The sequence below is a fragment of the Oryctolagus cuniculus genome, chromosome 1 (assembly GCF_051225735.1).
Source record: "Oryctolagus cuniculus isolate XC-2025 breed Fujian yellow rabbit chromosome 1, ASM5122573v1, whole genome shotgun sequence".
Taxonomy (NCBI): domain Eukaryota; kingdom Metazoa; phylum Chordata; class Mammalia; order Lagomorpha; family Leporidae; genus Oryctolagus; species Oryctolagus cuniculus.
Window position 1 is genome coordinate 85,400,973 of NC_142867.1, and position 24,786 is coordinate 85,425,758.

General features: G+C 44.9%; 1 protein-coding gene across 1 annotated transcript in view; it reads left to right on the forward strand.

Moving 5' to 3' along the window:
- The first annotated feature begins 4,513 nt into the window (after window positions 1–4,513).
- The window catches only part of HEPHL1 (hephaestin like 1), an 83,236-nt gene continuing 62,963 nt past the window's right edge, over window positions 4,514–24,786 (forward strand). Inside the window, exons 1-2 of the mRNA XM_008262585.5 lie at window positions 4,514–4,717; window positions 21,932–22,176. Coding sequence (XP_008260807.3) covers window positions 4,551–4,717; window positions 21,932–22,176 — 412 coding nt within the window. The 5' untranslated portion in view covers window positions 4,514–4,550. The remainder of the gene's footprint in view (window positions 4,718–21,931; window positions 22,177–24,786) is intronic.

The window sequence follows — 24,786 nt, forward strand, 5'->3', positions numbered from 1 at the left end:
GCATGCACTGTGAGTTCAGAAGAGGCACTCAGTCCTAGCCATCAGATCGATGTCAGCCTTGAAAGTCAAGTGCAGGCCATCAGCCCCTATCCTGAAGGCCATGGGAAGCCTCTGAAACACCTCAACCAGTGGAGAGACCTGGTCACTCGCATCCATGACAGCAGTTAGGAAACTGCAGGACTCCGGGTAGAAAATAATGATGTGCCAACAAGGACCAAAGGGTCCTAATGAGGTTGGAGAGCCAAGATCTACTGTGGCAGGGCAAAGAGGGGGCTGGGCTGATGGAGCTGGTGGTCAGAGTGTGTGATATCATGAGTTTTTGAGTTTTGAGGAGTATTGGATGCATCCTCAAAACACGCAAGAAGTTGGGGCAAGAGTTTGGTGCAGTGATACACCTCCCACCTGGGACCTCCACATCACAGTGTATGGGTTCAGGTTCTGGCTGAGTCCCCAATTCCAGCTTCCTGTTAATGTGTATCCTCGGAAGCAACAGAAGGTAGCTTAAGTAGCTGGGCCCCTACCACCCACATGGGAGATCTATATTGAGTTCTGGGCTCCTGCTTTCGGTAGTTGTGGGCATTTGGGGATATCAGTGGATAGAAGATTTCTTTCTTTCTGCCTGTCTGGATCATTTGTTCATTCATTCATTCTCTTTCTCTCATTCACTCATTCTCTCTCTCTCTCTCTCTCTCTCTGCCTTTAAAATAAATAAATAAATATAAAAGGTAAAACATTTAAAGAATAGGACAGCCAATTTTGCCAGTCACTTTTTACTTATTTAAAATTACACCTCAGGGAACGGTGCTGGGGTGCAGCAGGTTAGCAGGTTAAACCTTTACTTGCAATACCAGCATCCCAAATGGGCAGTTGAAGTCCTGGCTGCTTCACTTCTGGTCCAGTTCCCCACAAATGTGCTTGGGAGAGCAGTGGAGGATGGCTTAAGTGGAGGGTGCACCCATGTGAGAGACCCATAAGAAGCTCTGGGCTCTTGGCTTCGGCCTGGCCCAATTCCAGCCATTTTGGCCATTTGGGGAGGGACCCAGTAGATAGAAACACTCTCTCTCTCTCTTTCTCTGTGTCTCTCCTCCTCTCTATATAACTCTGCTTTCAAATAAATTAAAAAAATTTAAAATTGCAAATCAGCTAAGGCTATCTAGAATATTATTTTTCTACACTGGATTCTCCTACTGAAAGTTGTGTTTGAATATCCTATGCTATATTTCAGAGAAACATGATTTGACCCATGATTGTCTTTTTCTTGTTTTAATACCTGATACCAAATTCATTGGACAGTGAGCAATTCGAGAGTGAGTACATGGGACGGACTCCCTCAGGTAGTAGGTGCTTGACACCTGGAGAGTTTCTCTAATTGAATTATGTCCATGAAGAGTACAGTGGAGTTGAAAGTATTTGCTAGCATTATTGCTCACAGATATTGCCAGTAACAGCCTGTATTTAACTGTGATTTTTAGAAGAGTTTCATTAGGCACAATTCATTCTCTCATACCAGATCTTCTCTTGTCTTTATATCTTACAGAGTTCATTTGTATTGTCCCATGTGTAGGGAGGAATTTAAGAGAATTTTCCAGGAACCATATTTCATTGCTTTTAGGAAACTCTTTCCTCAATTCTTGTGTAGCCAAGTATTAACAATACTCAGTATCAGGTTCTCTGCTACCAATGAGTTTTCTTGACCTGGTCTATCTTCTCGCGAGTACAGTTTTGAACCAGAGTTAGGTGATATCTCCCCAGTGTTTGCATGATATGTATACTGTATTCTGGGCAGGAAAGTTAACCACTTTGTCTGTTTGATCTGTATCATTTATATTTCTTGTTCCTCTTGTCTAAAAGAATAACGAAGCTTTTGATAGGCCTCAATTAGCCCTTAAGGCATGCGGATCTGGCTGAAAAGCCCATGAGAGTATTACAGGCATGGAAAGCCAAAACACTCTGGCAAAAACAAAACAAAACAAAACAAAAAAACCACCTAAATGAAAGATCTCCGCGAGTGAGATCCCATTGAAAAGAACAGGTCATCAAAGAAGGAGGTACCTTTCTCTGAAGGGAGGAGAGAACTTCCACTTTGACCATGGCCTTGTCTAAATATGATCAGAGTCAGTGAACTCGAAAGGCTTCCATAGCCTTGGCAACTCATGACAAGAGCCTAGGGTGATTACTGATGCCATAAACAGGAGTATCAATTTGTAAAGTCAACAACAGGAGTCACTGTGCACTTACTCCTCATGTAGGATCTCTGTCCTTAATGTGCTGTACATTGTGATTTAATGCTATAACTAGTACTCAAACAGTATTTTTCACTTTGTGTTTTTATGTGGGTGCAAACTGCTAAACTGATCTTCTGTATATGAAGAGAATTGAAAATGAATCTTGATATGAATTGAAGGGGGGAGGGAGCGGGAAAGGGGAGGGTTGTGGGTGGGAGGGAAGTTATGGGGGGGGAAGCCATTGTAATCCATAAGCTGTACTTTGGAAATTTATATTCATTAAATAAAAGTTTAAAAAAAAGATAATTGAAAAAAAAAGAAAAAAAAAAGCCCATGAGAACATTTCAGGCATAGAAAGCCAAGACACTATGGCAAAAAATGACCTACATGAAAGATCTCTGTGAGTGAGATCCCAGTGGAAAGAACGGGCCATCAGAGAAGGAGGTACCTTTCTCTGAAGGGAGGAGAGAACTTCCACTTTGACTATGACCTTATCTAAATAAGATCAGAGTCGGCGAACTCAAGAGGCTTCCATAGCCTTGGCAGCTCATGACAAGAGCCTTGGGTGATCGCTGACATCATAAATAAGAGTGTCAACTGTTAAATCAACAACAGGAGTCACTGTGCACTTGCTCCCCATGTAGGACTTCTGTCCTTAATGTGTTGTGCTATGTGAACTAACAGTAAAACTACTACTCAAACAATACTCTATACTTTGTGTGTCTGTGTAGGTACAGTCTGTTGAAATCTTTACTTAGTATATACCAAGTTGATCTTTTGTATATAAAGATAATTAAAAATGAATCTTAAGAATGGGATGGGAGAAGAAATGGGAGGTGGGATGGTTTGGAGGTGGGAGGGCAAGCAGGCATGGGGAAAAGATCTGGTATAATCCAAGAGTTGTACTTATGAAATTTATATTTATTAAATAAAAGCTTTCTATAAAAAAAGTGTGGCTATGAAACAGAATGCTCAGTGTATATTTTATTAAGATATATGTTAATTTAAAACCTGTGCTATAGGATATCCACAGAGTTCTGCCATTTATAGCCGAAGAACTCTTCTTGGAGACTGCTTGAGGGCACAGCAGACTTTGAGAAAAGGTACTGAAGAGAGAGTAGGAGGGTGGGTGGAAATGGCAGTCCGCCAGCACGCAGCTGATAGAATCTTTCAGGGGTGTGAATGGGGCTGAAGGACAGTGTGGATGACTGAGCGCTCACGCTGTGCCTGGGGCTGTGACGAGCTCCTGCAGATGACATCTTTTTCAATCTTCCTAAGGCTCCCTCCGCGTCTGTTTTGCAGACTGAGGCTCAGAAGTGGTGAAGAGATGCCTCCGTGGTAAATGGTGAGACTCAGGCTGGAATCCAGTCTGTCTTCCCTCCAACTCCAGGGGGTTACTTCCTTCCTGCTGTGGCTGTCGCCGCTGGAGCAGCTGTGTGTGGGGATGGGATTGGCTCTGTTCCAAGGTTGAACGAGGTCTCTTTACACATGGAGATTCTAGGTCACAGATTAGAGCTCACAGAGGAAGGGCACTCCCTTTTTCCTTTCTGACCCGAGGACTGGCTGCTGGACTCTGTCTTTGTGTGCCTGAAGGGTACTCCTGGGTCATCATTCCCACACATTCTGAGAAGGGAGTGGTGGCCTCAAATTGTAGCTGAACTGGCAGTCAAGTCGCTCAGTTTTCCTGGTGGGACTTGAGAGGATTTGGAGGAGCTGGTGCCTGAGCAGAAGGAGTAGAAGCAGGGTTTTATAGCACTGTTGTGAACTTTATGATGCGGGCTGATTGTTTCATGTAGCCTCATAAAACGAGTTGGAGGGTGATTACGTCACTCCCTTTGCCTCCCAACAGAGGTGAGCCTTCCTGAGTGCTTGGGATACTTCCTGATGCTCCCCCATATAGGCCAGCCCCCTTTTCAGATTTTAATATGTTCCTGTAATAGGTGTGGAGAAGAAAAAAAAAAAAGAAGAACCAGGGGTGCGAGAAACCTGTCAGCCCAAGTTGTACCACCATTCTCAGAAGAGATGAGTGACTAACGTCCCACCAGAGCAGCAAAACTGAGAGAAACAGGCCTGCTTGGCTTGGGCAGTAAATAAATAATCCAGTTACACATCTCTCGGATGGCTGGCAGGAGTTCGTTGTCATTGCAACTCTCCCATAGAGATTGCTCTGCTTGCACAACTGGTACGTCTCTGTCCCAACCCCAAGCTACCTCAGGAGGAGGAGCTGGGCCTCATCCATTGCTTATTTATAACCAGCCCTGAGAGAGGAGGAGGGGCCAACAGGGTGTCTCTTGCACCAGCGGCTTGCCCGGGTTACATCCACAAATGCCTCGGAAGCAGCCTGCTGGCTGCATCCTCCTCACATTCCTGGGTCTGTCTGGGCTGGTCGGTGCAGTCACCAGGACATACTACATTGGAATTGTGGAAGAATACTGGAACTATGTTCCCCAAGGGAAGGATGTTATTACGGGCAAAAGTTTCTCAGAAGACAAGTGAGTGAACTTGGGGTCCTCACAGACTCCCAGGTTTGGCTTCTTTTTGACTCTGCATGGGGAGGGTTGTATTGCTTGGGTGGTCATATGGTGGGTGAGTTGGTCTGGATCAACTGGAGGGTTTTGCTTCTGCCTGAAGAGACCTACTGTGGGTGAGTCTGTAACCCAGATAAGAAATTCTTAGCTCCATTATTCATTGAGCCATCTATTCTCGGCCTTGTCTGTGAAGGGATGTATACATGACCAGGTGTTTTGAGAGTGGTTTTTTCTATGAAAGGACCATTTTCACAAGGCACCATTAGTCACTTCCAGGGGGCTCTCCACTCTGTTTTAAAAAAAGATAACGATACACTTGGCTAAAAATTTGAACATTTTCAAGAATTCTGCCATATTAAAACACATAGCGTTTTCTTAGTTTTTACTTTTTTTAAATGGAGATAGATATGCTAAGTTGTGTTTTGGCTTGCTTTTGCAATGTTTAAAAGAAGAAGTTACACTCAATTTGGTTGGATTTTTGAGAATTTCCTTGAATCCACTCAGAAATGGCTCCTTCATGGGTGAGAGGTTTGTCCCAGCCTCAGTTCATTCACTCTGGGGTAATATATCTCGAGCCTGTGGCATAGCAGGGTGAGATGCCCTGGATTTTTAATTTTTGCAGAAGATAGCCCTTGTCCACACCCTGCACTCCGGGGTTCTGTGTCGTAAATATTTCACTTGTTCCCTGAATCCCTCTCTGAAGTCACATCTGGTTCTAGAAGCTGTCATATGTATTTTCTTCTTTTGATTCCTAGAACATTTTCCAAAATGCTTTAACACCCACTGGACATTTGCATACTCACTTCCTTTCTGATAGGCATTCAACAACCATGTTCCATTTCCCAGACATGAGCTTAGTTGCTAAAATTTAGGAATGGCTTGGGGTCTACCAACAAATCTTTAAGAGCCAGGTGCTGCTGCCTGTAGGAAAGATTCACAATCCAGTTGGTTTGGACACGCAGCATGCAGGTATTCTAGCAAAACAAAGGTGGGGTCATTGTGTTTTGTTTGCTAAAGAAAAGATGATGCTGCGGAAGAAAAACTTTTCTGTAAGCTGCCTACCAGGAAACTTAATGTCTTTAGGGCTATTTCCAAAGAAAACTCTTGACTCCTTTCCATCCCACACCTGCAAAGTGTGGGTGCTGGTAGTCTTTACTGTGAAAAATGGGTGTGGGATTGAAGGTAGCCTAACTGCCAATCGCCTTCTCTAAAAATAGAACTCTGCCACCTCTGAGAGCACTCACTAGAAAATGGGCAGCATGACCAGCTGCTGGGAATCAGAATGCTCAATGCCCATGTGTTGTGTGAGGTGACCATGGCTTTAAGCTAAACGTGATGGGGGGATGCCTTTCTCTCTGAGTAAAAAGCACTGAAATTCTCTTTCACCTGAAATACTCAGGTTGGTGTAGCTGCTGTTGGCATTCGCTGCTGCTGTCAGACGTTACTATTCTCATTCCACAAACCCGGAACCGAGGCTCTGAGCTTAAATGCTTGCTGGAGTTTACAGAGTAAGTGGCAGCCCTAAACTCAGCTAGCTCTAGTAATGGAGCCTGTATTTCTTTTTACCATACGACCTGGCTTTTTCCAAAGGTGATCCTTTCTCACTGAATAAATCCAGCTGTGATGAAAGCCAGGGATCCCAGTAATTGAAACTTTTTGAAAATCTTGTTTCCTACTAAAGGAATATTTGGCCTCACTTGTCATTCTTTTCAGAGGGATGTTGAAAACCATCACTGGTGGTCAGTGACCAAAGTGGCTTACCTGGGTTCACTGAAACCCAAAGTATCTCAAATAGTCAAATGTGAGGATGCTCTTTCCACAGAGCTAGGTACAGGAAGAAGTATGGGCTCTCTGTTGACCAACTGAGCTCAAACATGACACTTTTAAGAAAGCCAATAAAATGTAGAAGATGATTATAGTGAAGTAGAAATTAAGAATGATGGAAACTACTTGACATCGGATTGCAGTGAGGAGGTCCCACAAATGCTATCCTTGGGAGCAGCTGCTAGGCTAAGATGTCACTCTTGGAAAGCCAGGGGCCACAGGTGTTTCCTGCTGGTGTACAAAGGGCCAGTGTTGTGGAGAGCTGAGTCTTGAAATGGGAGCCCAGCTTTGGTTCAAGACCTAGAGGCCTTTATCAGAGAGCAGAGCTCTCTGTGGCTGTGGCAGGGGTTCAAGGCAAGACCTTAGGAAGTTTGGTTGTAGCCAGCTGATGGCCTCCTTGCAGACCACAGGATGCATGAGCCGGGAGCATGAGGAGGGCGTGGTTGAGGCACATGTGTGGAGTTCAGCATGCGTCCTTTGCGTTGTATCATTTCCTCGGAGCAGGAAGGAGCCGGCCTGGGTGAGGTCAGCACACCTCAGGCTCCTGCGGGATGAGTAGACATCACGTCTGAGGACAGTCTGCTGTGTCAGGCATTCAGGCTCCGACAGAGGCCGGGTGTTCAGAGCATTCTGAGAGCCAGGTGCCCAGTGTTCCACCACGAGGAGAAAGATCCTGGGACAGGAAGTCAGAGCCCTTTCGGTCCTAGGTCTGCCCCAACTTGCTGTGAGATCTTTGAGCACTTCACATCATCTCGCTGAATATCACTTCTCTTAATTTGTGTGACAAGGAAGTAGAAATATGATCCCTAAAGTCACTTGGGTATTGTAATTCCAAAGCATCAGACATATATTTTTGAAACTGTATAACAAAAAAACACCATATGTTTTGTCAGTACTTGGAAGAATTTTGCAATGAGTAATGAAAGAAGAGAGATAGTTTGCAAAGTTCAGCCCTAAGAATTAGAGATGGAGGAGACCTGGGACTAATAGTGGGAATATGTGACAATTTTTCAAGTATTCATAATTTTTCCTTATCCTTCTTTCTTTACTTAAGAACTATCTCCAATTCCTCACTTCACACATAATGCATTTTTCCTACAATTCTGGCTTATTCCTTTTATTTTTTAAAAAAGCTTTATTTATATATTTAAAAGGCAAAGCGACAAACAGGGGGAGAAGGAGGGAGAGATACCAAGCGAGCGAGCGAGAGTGAGTGCTTCCATCCACTGTTTCATTCACCAAATGGTCACAATAGCCAGGTCTGGGCCGGGCCAAAGTCAGGAGCCAAGAACTCTATCCAGGTCTCCCCACATGGGTGGCAGGGACCCATGTATCTGGGCCATCTTCCACTGCCTTTCTAGGCACAGTAACAGGAAGCTGGATTAGAAATGGAGTAGCCAGCACTCTAATATACAATGCTGGCATAGTGAATGGTGGCTTAACCAGCTGTGCCACAATGCCAGCTCAAGCCCGGCTTATTCTGATCTGTTTCCTTCCTAACTGCTCACAGAGCACTGGGTCTTTGTCATCCCCTCGGGTCCAGAATTTTCTTCTCTCTGCATTGCTCTCATGGTCTGATGTGCATCAGTCACCTCTGGGGCTAGAGTAAAAGCAGCATGATAGGGAACAGGCCCGGCAGCTATTGGACAACCCCTTTCCTCCACGAGATTTGTTCATGAGAACATCCTAAGGAGGACTGGGTACAAGGCTAGGCATTTGGCATCACAGAAGCAAAAACGAATCACTTTGTCAATTCAGTTGTTCTGGTTACTTCATCTTTGAATAAAGGGAATGGGCAAGCCTTAGGAAAACACGAGGGTAGGTGTCAAAGTTTCAGTGATGTAAAGACATTTGGAAACTAAAATTAGGCAGTGCTAAGAGCATAATTCTAATGTACCAGAAGAGGATAGGAAATAAAATTGAAATCGTTTCAGTGAGACTCTGCGGCAGCCAGGTGCTGCAAATGAACTTTCCATCTTGACCACAGGCCTCAAAAAATATAATTGAGACTAAAACCACTGGTGTTTCTTAGAAAGCAATGGACTTGGAGGCCGGCGCTGCGGCTCACTAGGCTAATCCTTCGCCTTGCAGCGCCGGCACACCGGGTTCTAGTCCCGGTCGGGGCGCTGCTTCTGTCCTGGTTGCCCCTCTTCCAGGCCAGCTCTCTGCTGTGGCCAGGGAGTCAGTGGAGGATGGCCCAAGTGCTTGGGCCCTGCACCTACATGGGAGACCAGGATAAGTACCTGGCTCCTGCCATCGGATCAGTGCGGTGTGCCGGCCGCAGCGCGCCAGCCACGACGGCCATTGGAGGGTGAACCAACAGCAAAGGAAGACCTTTCTCTCTATCTCTCTCACTGTCCACTCTGCCTGTCAAAAAAAACAAAACAAAACAAAACAAAACAAAAAAAAACGCAATGGACTTGGGAGCTAAATTCTAGTTAGAAATATTTTCTCTTGGAAAATACGCTCCCCACCCCTCCTCCTGCTGGCTGGGCTTAATGAGGACATCAGGCTCCTTTGATTTGCCTGGGGATGGTGTCAGCATTTTGATTCCTTCATGCCAGTCCTGCTCAGGCTCATAAAGTCCTTAATTAAGGTGTGACTGTGCTTCAGCTGTAAAGCCTGGTGTTTAATGGAACCAGAGTGGGGTCACCTTAGTCGAAGCCATGGTTCTCACCACAGACCTCAGCAGGTAACCCACATATACACAGTGAGATGCAGTGTTTTGTGGATGCTAACTCATGGGCAACCCTGTCTTCCAACATGAGCGGGGCTGATCCCTGCTTAGCCCCATGCTGAGAGGGTCTGTTAGAGGGAGTTTACCTAAGCGGCAGCTCAGGTGACAGCCAGGGGTTCTGAGTACTCCCTAGCAGCAGGACCCAGGAGGGGCGTGAGGGAGATGTCTCCACTTGTGTCTGAGAGGAGGCCCAGTGAGGGGAGGTGGGGGATGGAAGAGAGGCTTTTATGAGCTTTGAAATAAAAGGAAGGATGGCATCTCATTAGTGCTTGGTCACAGACCAATGGAGACTTTCTAATGTCAAGTCCTATCTTAGCATCAAAAATCATGTTGTGGCCCTGGTCCCTTGTTAATCTCTTATAGCTGCTGTTATGCCCTGTGTCAGTAAGTGGTTGCTTCAGCTGCCAGTAAACACTGGAATATCTTGACTTAAACCAGTGAGGGTTTTTTTTATCTGCTGTAAAAGAGATCCAGGGATGTGCTGTGCAAGGCTAATACAACAGGTGGAATGATGGGGTCTCAGGGGCTTTCTGTATTTCTGATGTACCATCCTCAGGATGTGGTTTCCTTCCTCAAGGATGTTCATGGTCACAGGATGGCTGCTGGAACTCCAGTCATCGTGTCTGTGTTCCAGGAAGGAAAAGAAGAAAGAAGGCACAAAGTGCATAATTCCTGCTGTGTAAGCCCTTAGAAGGGCTGTAATGGAAACTCTACCTAACTCGTCCTACTCACGTCTCACTGGGTACTCCCAGCCAGTGTGGATTGGACGGCACAGTCCTTCAGCTATAGGCTTTCTGTCTGAAAAGAGAAACCAACTTTAATTCTGTTCCTAAGAAAGAAGGGCAGTATGAATGTTGCAAGGTGGCTAGCAGTCTCTGTCCCCATGTGTGCCTCTGCTCTTGGCTGTTTCCTGTCATTCATGAGCATCTTCTCAGTCCTCCTCTTCCTTCCCCCAACTCCATGTATGAGCCTCGAGGCTTATCAGCAGGATTCGAGAGAACTCACAGAATAATAGCTAAAGGTCACTGAATTCTACTGTTTTCTAGGTGTTATTCTAAAACCCCTGGGCAGGCCCTGTGGTACAGCCACCCCTGGGATGCTGCATCCTGAATCAGGTGTGGGTTTAAGTGCTGGTGCCTCCACTTGCCATCCCGCTTCCTGCTAATGTGCTTGGGAAGGTAGCAGCAGATGACCCAAGTGCTTGGGCTCCAGCCACCCATGTGTTTCTGGCTTCTGGCTTCAAGCTGGCCCAGAGCTAGCTGTTATAGTCATTTAGGGAGTAAACCAGCAGATAGAGGTTCTCTTTGTTGTCTCTCCTCTATTTCTGTCACTCTGAAAGACAGAGTTACAGAGAGAGGTAGAGACAGAAAGAAAGGTCTTCCATCTGCTGGTTCACTCCCCAGATGGCCGCAATGGCCGGAGCTGCACTGAACCGAAGCCAGGAGCCTCTTCCAAGTCTCCCATGTGGGTGCAGGGGCCCAAGGACTTGAGCCATCTTTTACTGCTTTCCCAGACCATAGCAGAGAGCTGGATGGGAAGAGGAGTAGCCGGGACTTGAACCAGCACCCATATGGGATGCCTGCGCTTCAGGCCAGGGCATTAACCCACTGCGCCACAGCGCTGGCCCTATAAACAAATCTTAAAAAGAAAATCTTTATATGCAATGTTATGGGCACCAAGAGGCAATAGGAGGGTTCCCGTAGCACAGTGTAGCCCAGCAGTGCTCTAACAGACGCCAAGGAAGCCCTAGCTTGCTGATGACGTGGGGGGCTCTGACCGACAAGTTCAGATTCTTGCTTCACTTACTGGGCAAGCCATTGAAACTTTCATTGCTTCGGTTTTCTCATTAGTAAGACAAGATAATGCTATTACTTGCTTCAGGGGGTGTATTAATTTCCTGTGGTGGCTGTAACAAGTTACCAAGTAGGTGGCTTCAAACAACAGCAATGCCTCCTCCCTCTCCCTCTGTGGTGGAGTCCAGAAGTCTAGAATGAAGGTGATGTCAGCCGCCCTCCTTTCAGAACTCCAGGGAGGCCCAGTCCTTGCCTGTGCCAGTGTCTGGTTTGTGGCTGCTTCGCTCCAATCTCTGCTTCCATTTCCATGCCGCCTTCTCCTCTGCCTCTGCTGCTATCTTACAAGGACACTCTTGATGGTATTTAGGGCCCACCTGGATAATCCAGGATCATCTCCCCGGCTCCAGACCCTTTACTTAATCGTATCTGCAAAGCTCACTTTCCACACAGGGTTATGTGGTTCAGGATCTTGGGGTTGTCTTTGGGAGCCATGTCTGCCTGCCCTTTGGGGAGGCCCCAATGACACGGGATTTGCAAGTACTCAGATCTCATGCCTGACACTGGGTGAGCACCTTATAAATGCTGTCCCCCATGGCAGCTCTTTTACCCCAAGGAGTTCTTGAGAGTACAAGTTCTGTGGGAAAGAGGTCTCAAATGGTTGCATTTCTCTGCCTTGTAACAGAGCTTGCCCAGAAATAATCAGAACTACCATTGATGGCATGCTACTCTCCTAGGTGCTGTGTGCCCACACTTCTCATTTAATCCTCATCATGGCCACAAAGACTTTGGTTGACAGCCAAGAAAACTGGAGTTCAGAAAAGTTAAGTCCCTTCCCTGGGATCTTACCACCAGCAAGCAGGGAGGTCTAATTCAAGCTTGTGCTCTTTCCCTTTCACCACAGGGATTTGTTTTTTAATACAAGTTGTGCACACACATTGCAAGGGGCTTCTGTGGAAATGAAGTGTGAGAAGGAAGCACCCAAGACTTGGGTGGGACCAGGGGACTTGGGGTGAAAGAATGCATACAGGAGCACATCCCCTGGATGACTTAGAAAATTACTAATGTAATTAGGGTGGGCGTGGCTGTGCCGAGCAGTATTCTCCATCTCCACCCTTCTTTTTGCCAAATGGCATTGTTGTAGTCTGGCTCTGTTTTCTCCATGGCAAACAATGACCCTTCTCAAGCACTGCTTGTCCTCATTCTGAGTGGAACAATCTCACTCATGGGCTCCGGCTACACCCTCTGCTGGGGCCTTGCTATAGCTCCTGTTCACCCATGCCCACAGCCCACTCCTCGACATTCAGGCTCTGTGCACTGCAGATGACATTTTCTATATAAAGCTGTGCTGTGATTTAGTCTCCAATGCCTGCATTTCATCTTCCCAACAAGATTGTTAGTCTCCTGAGTGCAGGGACAAAATATATGGTGGCTCCAGTTGATGGTTTCATACAGACGCTCAACACATTTCTCTATGGTGAATGAGTGGGAAAGTATTGCCACTGAAGGGCCTGGGGGAATGAACTTTTCCAATCTAACCTGGAAGCCCAGCTCCTCACTGTGTAGCTGATTCCCACAGGCAGGTTTGGTCTGACAGTGATCACTGTCATCTGGTTTTGGCAGGTGTCTCTTTCACAGCACCTCCTGGACTTGGCAATATGATGCTCTTAATCCCCATCCTGTCTTTATGGCAGTTGCTGATGTGAAAATTTCTAATCCTACATAGCAATAGACAGCTCCTCAGCTTGAGTCAAAATGCTGGTATGGGGGTGCACATGTGATGCAGCAGTTAAGATGCTGCTTGGGGGACTGCCACTGGGGCATCGTTTGTGAAGCTGCTGCCTGCAGTGCCCACATCCCATATGGGTGCTGGTTCGAGTCCTGGCTGCTCTTCCAACCCATTTCCCTGCTGATATGCCTGGGAAGGTACCAGAAGATGGCCCAAGTCTTTGGGCCCCTGCACCTGCTTGGGAGACCTGGAGGAAGCTCCTGGCATTGGCCTGGCTCAGCTCTGACCATTGCAGCCATTTGGGGAGTGAACCAGCAAATGGAAGATCTTTCTCTCTCTCTCTCTCTCTCTCTCTCTCTCTCTCTCTTCTCTGTAACTCTGACTTTCAAATTAAAAAGAAAAAAAAAACCCACGATGCTGCTTAGGATGCCCATATCCCATATTGCAGTGCCTGGGTTTGAGTTCCAATTCCAGTTGCCTGCTGATGAAGTCCCTGGGACACAGTAGCTTAAATAATTAGGTCCCTGCCACTCTGGCACAAGGCCTGGATTGAGTTCCTAGCTCATGGGTTTGGCCTGGCCCAGCCCTGGCTGTTATGGGCAGTTGGGTAGTAAACTAGTAGGTGAAAGATTTGTCTATCAGTCTCAGTCTATGTGTGTGTGTGTATGTCTCACAAACAGAATTTTTAAATGCTTGACTGTAGTTTGGAAATGTTCCTAAGGGGTATGGATTGCTCATCCCTCACATTGGGGCCATCCTGTGTGCACACCATAAGGAACAGATAGCTTACCAGCACCGACATTCTAATGAAGGGGCTCTATCTAAGTTGGAGGTGCAAGCCAATGAATAGCTCCCTTTAAATGAGTTTCTTGCTTTTTTGGCGGGGGCAGTACTTGTATCTCCTAGGACTCATGGGAACGATAGCTTCTGTTCTAATGTGACAAAGGTATAATGTGTTCTTAAGGGGTGATTTGCTGCATAGATACTGAAGAAAAGGTTATTTCTTTCTCTTCTCTCCTTACCCCTACACCCTTTCTTGTTCACATGCATTGGGTTTCTGTCCACTAGTTATTGTGGATTTTGTTTCATGCCAAGCACTGTAGAAATGTGGTTCTCAAACTTGAAAGCGCAGCAGAATTGTGTTGGTCAGAATAGGTCAGGTCAGGCGGAAGTAATGAACACCCCACTCTTCAGGTCTTAATGTCACAAAGGATTATTTCCCACCGCTTCATAGAGGTTCATAGAGGTCCATGTGACTCTAGGCCAACATCTGCTCTGGGTGACCCAGAAATCCGGACTGCCTTGATGTTAAGACTTCGCTGTCACTACAGGGGACTTTCTGTGCAGCAAAGGAAGAAGGGGTGTTGCAATGACAGAGTCTCCCTGTGCCAGGAGTGACACTGTCACTCACACTCACAGCATGTTTTCTGGAACTCCGTGAATCCGTCTCACTGCAAATGCAGGATCTTTGTGCTCCCCTCCTTCTGGGAGGACAGAGAATCAGAACGGACAAGTCCTGGAAAGCTCTCCTCCCAGAATCATTTGGTGACACTAGGGAAACAGTAGAAGCTGCAGCCTTGCTACCAGCAAATCTAAACTGGGGTCGGAAACTAAAAATCTCACAAATACTTCCAGTGCTAAAATGGCAGCCCATGTAATACATGCTGAAGGGACACAGCGGGCTCTTCCCTTCCCTCTGATGCTCCACTTTACTTCCTGTTCAAGCGGCTTTGCCAGACAACTCCTGCTCTCCTAGAGGGGATGGAGAAAGGTCTTGGGCAGAGATGGGGGGCAGGGTGTTTTAGCAGCTTAAAAGGAGCTGTGTGTGTGTGTGTGTGTGTGTGTGAGAGAGAGAGAGAGAGAGAGAGAGTTAGCATGTGTTTGCAGGTGTGTGTACTCGTGTGTACTGGAGGAATAGGATGGAGAAGCATGGAGGATCAAATGTCCCTCCTTCTAGAGCCTCTGCAATGGGCAAGGCCCTATGAATAACCTCCCATAGCTTTCTACCCATGAGGCTGAACCCAAAGCACCCCACGGATTCTGAATCTAACCCTTGCTCTGACCCATCCTTACTGGGTGAGCTAGAGCCAGCTATAAAGCTAAGCAACTCTGTGTGCTCTGGGATCGTTAGCCAGCTCATGAATGACTCTTCCTCCACCATCTCCTTCTTAACAGCCTGTTCAATCAGGAGTTGTCTTAAGGTGCTGGGTAATAGAAACCTGAAACACAGTGCCTTAAATATATTATGTCTTCATTTATTATTATTATTTTTTTATTTTGCTTACACCAAAAGCAATCCAGAGGTTGCTTGTCATTAGGGTCCTAAGTTCCTGTTGGCTTTCTGCTTGACCACCCCTAGGGTGTTAACCTATTCTTCACTATCACAATGTGGCTGCTGGAATTCCAGTCATCATGTCTTCATTTCAGGCATGAATAAGAGGAAGAGCAAAGGACCAAAAGGCTCTCTACATCCAGCTACATACAAAGATGCATTCTTAAGTGATTCTGCTTACATCTCATTGGCTAGAACTATATCATATGATTATCCCAAGCTGCCAGTGAGGCTGAGAAATATAAAAAACTGTATAATAAAGGCCTAGAGTCAGGCACTGAGATTTTTTTAAATCCCATTCATTTGCACAGGTAAATGCAGGCTTCTGTCTTGTAGAGCAGAAGGGGGCAGACCCAAACTTGCTCAGGCTCAGGAGATGTATGAAGGCAGAGGGCCCAGCATGTGACAGACAGGCCCAAGACCTCAGTCCCAATGCCAGAGGCTGCCCAGGGATTCTGTTTCCTTTAACTCAGTGAGCAGGCCACTCTGCTGTCTGCCCAGGAGGCCATTCCCCTGGCGGGGAAGAGAACCGACCCTGACAGCACGCTTTGTTATGACAGCTCAGTTTCCAGGTGCCCTGGGCAAGTTGGCAGTCTTGGTGTCTGGCATCACTTGGTGTCCAGATGAAAAAAAAAAAAAAGCAACCAACCTTGTTTAACTCTTACTTGGAGGATCAGGGCAGAAGGTGAGATGGGGCTGGAAGCTCTCACCCTGCCTTTTGCTGCAAGTATGAAGGTGCCCACTCTACAGTGCACAGGACCAATTCCCCTTGAAGGAGACTTTAGTGGGCCCCTGTTGTTACTAAAGCACAGCCCTTGGGGTTCACCTTTCCCAAACCCCATCTCAAGCAGCTTTTCAAGACCTTTCCAACCACATACCAACTCACCCCAGAGACGCTCCAGGAATTGTAGTTTTCTCTGTCTTCAGTATAATTTCCCAGTGCTCTTTAGAGCTGGGGCCTGGCTGGTTCATCCTTAGCCCTGGTCAGCTGAGGCTCCCTGGAGGTTCTCCAGCCTCTGAGCCAAAGCCACCTTCATTAAGGGGTCTTGTTGCTGAGAGGTTCAATGTGGCTCATTATCATGGTAGCTGGGTAGACTGGAGCCTTAACCAGTTAGAGAACATGTAAGATTGACTTTAAGAACCTATTATGTTTGTTTTAAATTCTCTTTTTTAATTTTGCTGTGCAGTGAGCTTCAGATTATCAATTTGAAGAAGGTAAAGTGGTTGAAAACCATACTTGTCAGTAGGTTCCTAGGTGGAAGAAAAGTTTTTGTAAGGCAAGCCCAGCAAAATGAAGATCACAAAGTCATATGTTGAATTTCTAAAAGATTCCAACTGGATATGATAGCTACAAATGCTAGCCTGGACTCAGGCATCGTCAGATAAATACCTTGTATATGAATGAACGTGAGTAGATTCTTCTCTAGTCATTGCCACCATGAGAAACGACTGAGTGTGTGCTCTGCCAGTGGTGAGATATTATGTCATCCAGGTGTGGAGAGGGCCACACCCACAGATCTGGGAATTGCCTGGCCATCTATGTAGATAAAGCAAGGAGAGCAAGTGCTTGCCAAGTGTGCATCCAGCCCGTATCTGCAGCAGACACTGTGTGTGGATCAAGGCATACTTCCTGTCTGATTCAACCCAATCTTGACTCATTTTCTAAGCACTCACTACTAGTCAATCAGATTTGGTGCTCAAGATAAAATCTAGTTGCCATCCTAAGCCTAGAGGTTATTCAAAGCCAAGACTGACAACATACACTTCTCTGACAATATGGTTTACACACAACTATCCCAACTTAAACTCACAAATTCAAATTCACTTTTTTTTTTAAAGATCCAAAAGCCATTGCACAACTTGGAATTTTCAGGCAATATAGAATAGGAAATTAGGAATTAGGCATTAGGAAATTAGACATTAGAATAAAATAGATATTTGAGGGGTTTTTGTCTTCAGGAACCCCACAAACCAAAGATATACATATTTTATATAAAATTTTGTGCATGATCATAGAAAAGAGAGCACACTGTGACTAGTGCCATCACTGGCGTATGAACAGTGCATTGTGTAGGTAGAGAGGAAGAAAGGAGGAAGAGAGTGAAGCAAGCTTGAAGGATACTTGGCAGCTTCAGAATGAGGAAGACCCTTGGGGCCCAGGAAAAACACTGTGTGCAGGTGCTGCCCTGCTGAGAGACAAGGTATCTTCACTGGCAGAAGTGTGATAGCCTGGAGTCGGAAAAGAAGGAGGAAATGAGCCTGGAAAGACGACCAGGGCTGAGTGTTGCAATGAGGACTTTTCCTGCTTTGATTTGAACATTTGGTACCTTCTTCCTGGCTTGACTCAGGTGACCTTTCCTCCATCTGCCCAAGCCATTCTTCTGCCATCAAGCAGGCTTCCCAGATTCTACTCCATGTTGATCTCCAGCTCTGTCATCCTGAAGATTCCGCATGGTGGGCAAAGTCATAATTCATAATTGAGACTGCTGGGGAGCTGTGTATCAGGAACTGCTTAGGCTCGTATACCTGAGTCATTGGTGTCCTGATATTTGATAATCTCTTTGAGGAAATGAAGATAAAGCTCTAAAAATATTTTTTTTTTAGTTTTTGGATCTGTACTTTATTTCCCAACCTTCATGAAGTGAACAAAAATCCACTGGTTAATGCAGAGTTGGGAGACCTGGTGTGGTTCTGTTCACAAAGGAATGGCTCTGCTTGAACATGGTCAGGAAGAGGAGAGAGGAGTCGGGTCAAAGTAAAGAGAAGTTGTCAAACTTCTGCCAAAGAAAGGTTTGGCTGTATCAGTCAAGCAGATGCCACCTCTGGGCCACTGCATTGGGAGATTTGGCTGAATCAGGTCCCAAGGAACAGAACCCCCTCAGTCTGGTCTTAAGCTAGAGGCTTGCTCAGTCTTACAGGTGTCGTGACTCAGTATTCAGAGGTAGAAGCTTAGGAAGAGGCTTGATCCAGTGAGCAGAGCACATGAAAAAGTCATATGGTCAGGTTCATGAAAAGAATTTGGGTATGGAATCCTTCAGAAATTTTCTTCCTGAAACATCCATTTGATCAAATGTCTCTGCTTAAGAATCTTCAGAGGCTCTTATTTATAGATATAATAATATCTAAATTCCCTAGCCCAACACTCAAATTTCTCCATGATGTCACTCCCATCAAGTATTTAGGCCATTTACAACTGCTGTTGCTTCCTCGAACTGACCTCTAACCCCTCAGCCTGCTACTTTCTCTGTCTATTCCGTCCTCTTGGTCCCTCCTGTTTCCTGGATTCACAGAGCACATTCATTGTTCTGCTGTTAACAGTTCTCAGTAGTCTCATTTGTGCCCACGTCAACGTCTTTGTCCCTGCCTCTTGGTCCTAATTATGCTTATTCAAGCTTGTGTCCAAAATGACATCTAACCCAGAACTTCAATCTGTGCTTGTTGAAAGTCAGCGGAGTACCTTACAAACCCACTCTAGGACTTGGAGGAAATGCACTGGGATCTTCTGGTCAGGTTCTCAAGAAGGCCACATTTGATGATGGAGGCAGACAGAACCCATTACACAGGCAAGCAGAGCCTTTCTGTTCGTCTCCATCCAGAGTGGGCATGTAAGTCTTTAAGAGCCTATCCCATTGTGGGGACACAGTCACCCATGGCTATAAACATCATGTATATTTTGGTCTAGGAAATATATCTATCTCAGGAGGAATACTTCCGTTGGGTCTGTTTCTGGGAACAGTGGGAATGTGACTGATGTCCAGTTAAAGGCTGAACTCCAAGGGGGAGTGGGCTAATAGCTCCATCTGTTGCTATCTATGGGTTAATTGCTCCATCTGCACTAGGCTTAGTGCTTAGGACAGGACAATGATATCTGACTCAGAGTCCAACTAGGATTCTGACTCAGGACAGAGAAGAATAAAAGGGAAGCATTGTGCCCTATGCTGCAAGGGGTTGGGGGCACTTTGGAAGATCCTGGAAGAGTCGAGTCATTGCAGGATGCTTCAGGCTGCTGTGTCATATAGAAGATGCTCTAGGGACTTCTTCCCTTGGTCTAGCCATCCTAGAATTATTCACTGTGGACCTGCAGTGGACAGAACTGCAGAGTGAGCTGTCTGATTACTCCACTAAAGCTATTGGATCATAGGCTAGGGTAGGTTTCTATTGAGAAGAACCAGAAAGGAGGGGGAAAAACTAGAAAAGAATTGGGGAGTACATAAGGATAGAAAGGGAGTGCTGGGGCTGTGGCATAGTGGGTAATGCTGCCATCTTCAGTGCTGGCATCCCATGTGGTGTTGGTTTGAGTCCTGGTTGCTCCACTTTTGATCCAGCTCTCTTCTAATGCACCTGGGAAAATGAACCAAGTCCTTGTGTTCCTGCATCCATGTGGGAGACCCAGAAGAAGCTTCTGGCTCCTGGCTCCAGCTAGGCCTAGCCCTGACTGTTGTGGCCATTTGGGGAGTGAACAAGCAAATGGAAGATATCTCTCTCGCTGCCTCTGCCATTTCTTCTCTGTAACTTTGACTTTCTAATAAATAAATAAATCTTTAAAGAAGGGTAGAAAAGATTTAATGATACCTCATAAGTACTTAATACCTTTTAAAATTAATTAGATGAATGATTGAATTATTGGAAGCAACTCAGAGAATAGACTGTTCAATAGATGGGAAAGAGACAAACATAAGGAATAGTGACATAATAACGGAGGTGAGTAGAAGTGGATGAGAGGGGAGAATTAAGTGGTAAAATTTAAATGATTAGAAGAACAAGTGCCAGCTCTCAGGGAACTTCTCTCCTTGGTTAGCCATATAATTGCCAGATGTCCAACATCCACACCCCACAGTACACAGTAAAGGGATCCTTCACAAGTCCCTAGGTTCCCCTGGATTGAACCAATCTGCCCATCTGTGACAGCCCTTGAACTAATCACTATGGTTCAGGATGAACTTATTGGGGGTGAATGACAAGTATGGGTCAAAAGTCTCACCATGTGTTCAGTGTATTAGGGGACTTGACATGCCCACAGATGAAGGTTAGTTCCCTGCTCCACCACCATAACTGGGCATGGGACCTTATTAGAAGCATAGAGGAGAATGAGAAGGGAAAAGTGTGCTCTAAGACAAAAGAGAAAAGTTTTTCCATCTCCTTTGCTTAGATAACATCCCTTTGTTCCTTGGGAGAATATTTAGGCATTATTTTCTCTAGGAAACTTCTCCTGGCCTGTTTTCCACTCAATATTAAAGACCCCAGAATATAATCGTTATTCTCCTAACTCTCCCTTCCCGAGTGGGAGCTCCTTCAAGACAGGGACTTTGTCTTGTTTGTCTGTGTCTCGAGCACTGAGTACAGGGCTTGTCATAATTACTGTCTGTGGAATGACTGAGAGGGAACACATGCATGTGCACCTGCAGGGGCATCTGCCTGAACGGGCCATGGCTTCCAGCTCTCAGAGGGGCACAGCTGCACTGCGATGACTGCTTTCCCTGAAACAGGAGCCAGGACCTCCAGGATTGGAGCTAGGCTTGGAACTCCATGCTAGGCACATAGACTTAGAGTGCGAAAGGGGACTTCAACTCCACAGGGATATGTTATGGTCACCCTGAAGTGGTATCCCTAGTGCTGCTATGGTGTTAGACTCCCAGAACTCCTGCACTGTCTCCTTACTTTGGGGTGCCAGAAGGACACAGGGTCACATAGAGTCTTAGGATTCTGCCCCCTCCCATGCATCCTTTCTCCCTATTGTACTATCCCCTCTGGTATCCATGCAGTCTCTCTGCCCCTCATCTTGGCTCTCCTCTTGCCTGACCCTCTAAAGCTTGCACACCACTGCCATAAGAATGGTTCTTAAACACTGATGATCATGTCACCCATTTTATGAAACATCTCAGGGAGTCCTTTAATTTTTCAGCCTGGAGGTAGAGTTCATTATCAGACCACCCTCAGAACTTGCATGCATCTGCATTTCCCACTGCTCACTCTCTTAGACCTGTGCCCAGTCTGTACCCTGCTCTCCCTCTCCATGTGCATTTCTTCCTCCTTGTTGCTCATGCCTTGCCCCTGTCCTCACTCTCCCTTTGATACCCACACCTACTTCTCTCATAGTATTTTATGACCTCATCTACTCACAACCATATTTCCCATCTTTCAACTGCTATATTCCTGGAAAAGGTGAGCTTATATTGTTGTCTGAGGGGATCTTCGTGGAAGTTCATGAAAATGCATCTTATGAAAAAAAAAAAAACTCTGTATGGTTTTCAATTCTTTTGCATCAAAATGAACTTACCTTTTAAAATCCATTTCCTATTAGCCCTTTGAGCTATCTTTTTACCACTCAGTTGCTACTTCATCATATACTCTTAATTCTTCCATTATTAGATGATAACACTTCTGCATCCCTCCACAGTACCCAGCAAAGGGCTGAGGATACAGTAAGTGCACAGTAAGTGCTTGTTCAATGAAGAAGTGAAGGGGTGGGGGAATGTGTTGAATAAAAAGGGGCAAATGAGTACTGTGACTCTTGAGGGTCCTTTGGTTTTGTTATAGTTTGGCTGTGAACACTATTTGTCCCTTTTGGCTTGGTAATTCACTTACTGAGCCTTGTTTCCACATTGGTAAACTGAAGATAATCTCACTGGTCCTACAGAGGTCACAGATTGTGGTGAACTCCAAGTGGGAATCCATATAGGCAAGTACTTTGGGAACATGTAAAAGGTAAGCTGTTAGGATTTCTCCATTAATTTTAATCATAAAATATTTTCCTTCTTACTTTTAGACTTGCGACCTTATTTCTCGAAAGAGGGCCCAACAGGATAGGCGGTATTTACAAAAAGGCTGTTTACAGACACTTCACGGATGGCACCTATTCCACGGAGATCCCCAAACCCTCGTGGCTCGGATTCCTGGGCCCCATTTTGAGGGCTGAAGTAGGTGATGTGATTGTCATTCATTTAAGGAACTTTGCTTCCCGACCTTACTCTTTGCACCCGCATGGCGTTTTCTACAACAAAGATTCAGAAGGTAAATATTCATCCTTTACTATTGGCATTTTCTCTTTAGTTCATAAGTAGGGTAACTGCAGTTACATGTCCAGGGACTGTAAGACCTTGTGATTACAGATGTTCTTGTGTTTTCTTCTTCTCTTCCCTTCAATGTCTCTCTTCTTTCTTCTCTTCCTGTTTTGTTCCCTTATTTCCTTCCTCCCATCCTTGTTACTCTTATGTTGACACTGAACTGGGTGCTGGGTTCCCTTGGCCCCTGTCCCACCATACCCCCAGGAGCATCCTTGCTTTCTTCCCAGTTATTCTGTCCTGCTGTCCTGGTAGCACACTGGGTGCAGAGCTGTGTGTTCCTGTCAACACCCATCCAGGTCATGTTCTGGGTAGGATTAACTCAGTACAAGGGGATCTTCACTGTCCTGCACCAGGCTTCTGTCTTGGGTGCTTCCTTTGTCTTCTTGTGTGTGCTATGGGAGTTTCAACAGAGTAGCTTCTGAAGATTCCTCTTGAATATGTATATTTTAATTTAAATAACATTCTTAAACTTTTGAGTTAGAAATGTTTCTTAGACACCAGAAGAAGTTTTTGCACTTCTCATTGCATTTTTATTAAAAGCATTTTGTTGAAATACTGTATACATACCAAGAAATGCACATAAGTGTACAGACAAATGGGATTTTTTTTTTTGGTCACCTGATCACACTCATGCCCAAGACTCAAATTAAGAACAAAGCATTACTAGTACCCCAACAGTCCTTACTCTTCTCCTCTCTCCATTTCTTTTGTTCCTTTTTTATTAACATGTGGAAGAAGAGCATATTGTCATTTACAGGGTAGCATTCCTGCTCATGACCAGGTAGAATGGATTGGATGGTGCTATACCTGCTACGCCACTGCCTCTGGGGGAATGTGGCAGCACTCCACCATCTGCTTTGATGCAACACACCTTGCTATCATCAGGGAAGAGCTTCTGGGTATTAACAAATGTCCCATGGCACCCAAACTTGCTTGACAGTTGCTTCAGCAAGGTGTGCATAAGCAGCCAGAAGAAGGAACCCTGATGATGAACACAAAATTGAATTTTCCCTTGTTCTTGGATCTTTTCCCCAAACTGAAGTACAGCAAAGATTTAGCACTTCTTAGTTACTGAGCATGCACACATAAAATTGTGCTGGCTAAACTTTAAGTTGAAATTTTGCAAATAAAAGGGATCATTACTGATGTATCTTTCTTTATTATGGTTTTGTAAAAGTATTACTTATACTACAGGTAGAAAATGAAGATACAAAATAGATATGCCTGTCTTTTTACACAAGGAGATAATAGAGCTGTTTTGAAGTCTTTAATTTTTTTTATTCAGTACTCCACTTGTCTCTGGAAAACATATTGTGATAGAGTGAAGGTGTGCTGAGAGATCATTTAGGCTAGTGATTATTTTTGTGTTCTTACTTATTTTTAATTTTAATTAGATTTTAACAATTTCAATATATATTGTACATACAGTTCTAAGAATATAATGGTTGCCCTTCCTCCCTCCCACCTTGCCTCCTACCCCTTCCTCCATTCCTTCCTTCCTTCTTTCTTTTTTTAACTTTATTTAATAAATATAAATTTCCAAAGTACAGTTTATGCATTACAATGGCTTCCCCCCATAACTTCCCTCCCATCCGCATCCTTCCTTCTTTTTTTCCTTTTGTTTTTGAGATAACATAGTTTAAGTTTACATTACAATAAAAAGGTTTAATGCTTCACCAACTGAGAAATTTCACAAGTAAAAAGCAAAAAGACCCTAGTTTAGTGGGAATATAGACAATGGCTATAAACAATAATTGAATAGAAAAATGACCCTTTCACCCATATACGGTTAATTTTAAAGTAATCACAAGTCATTAAAATTATAGTAGTATCACAGTCATAACCATTAGTTTAGCAAAGATATAAAGCAAAGTTTTACAAAGCCTCATGGGGCCATGGGTCCTTTTAAAAAATTTTGTGGTAAAAATATATAACATAAAGTTTACCATTTGAACTGTAATCCAGGGTATAACCCAGTGGCATTAATTACAGTCACAATGGTATACAACTATTGCCACTGTTCATCTCCAGAACTGTTTCATCACTCAAAGAGAAATCCTGTATCAATGAAACAATACCCTCTCCCCTTCCCCTCAGCCTCTGGTAACCTCTATTCTACTTTCTCTATGTCCCTGAACTTGCCTGTTGTAAGTAGCCATGTAACCAGAACCATACAATATCTATCGTCTTGTATATGGTTTATGACAGCATAGCATTTTCAAGGTTCATTCCTGTTGCAGCATCTGTCATTCTTTTCTACAGCTGAAAATGCCTCATTTTCAATATGTACAAGATTTTGCCTATGCATTTGTCTCTTGATAGATTCTTGGGTTGCTTCCACTCTTAACTATTACAAATGATGCTAATGTAGACATTGGTATACCACAGATCCTTCTCAGCACTCATGAAAGCAAGGAGGCCTCCCACAAGAAAAACACGTGTGTGCTCAAAATTTGGAATTTAAGGAGTTCTCAGAGCCCCTGAAATATCCATGGGTCTTTAAAATCAAAACTCTTTAATATCACTTACCCAGGAAGCCGTCTCTATTCCTGGCCTT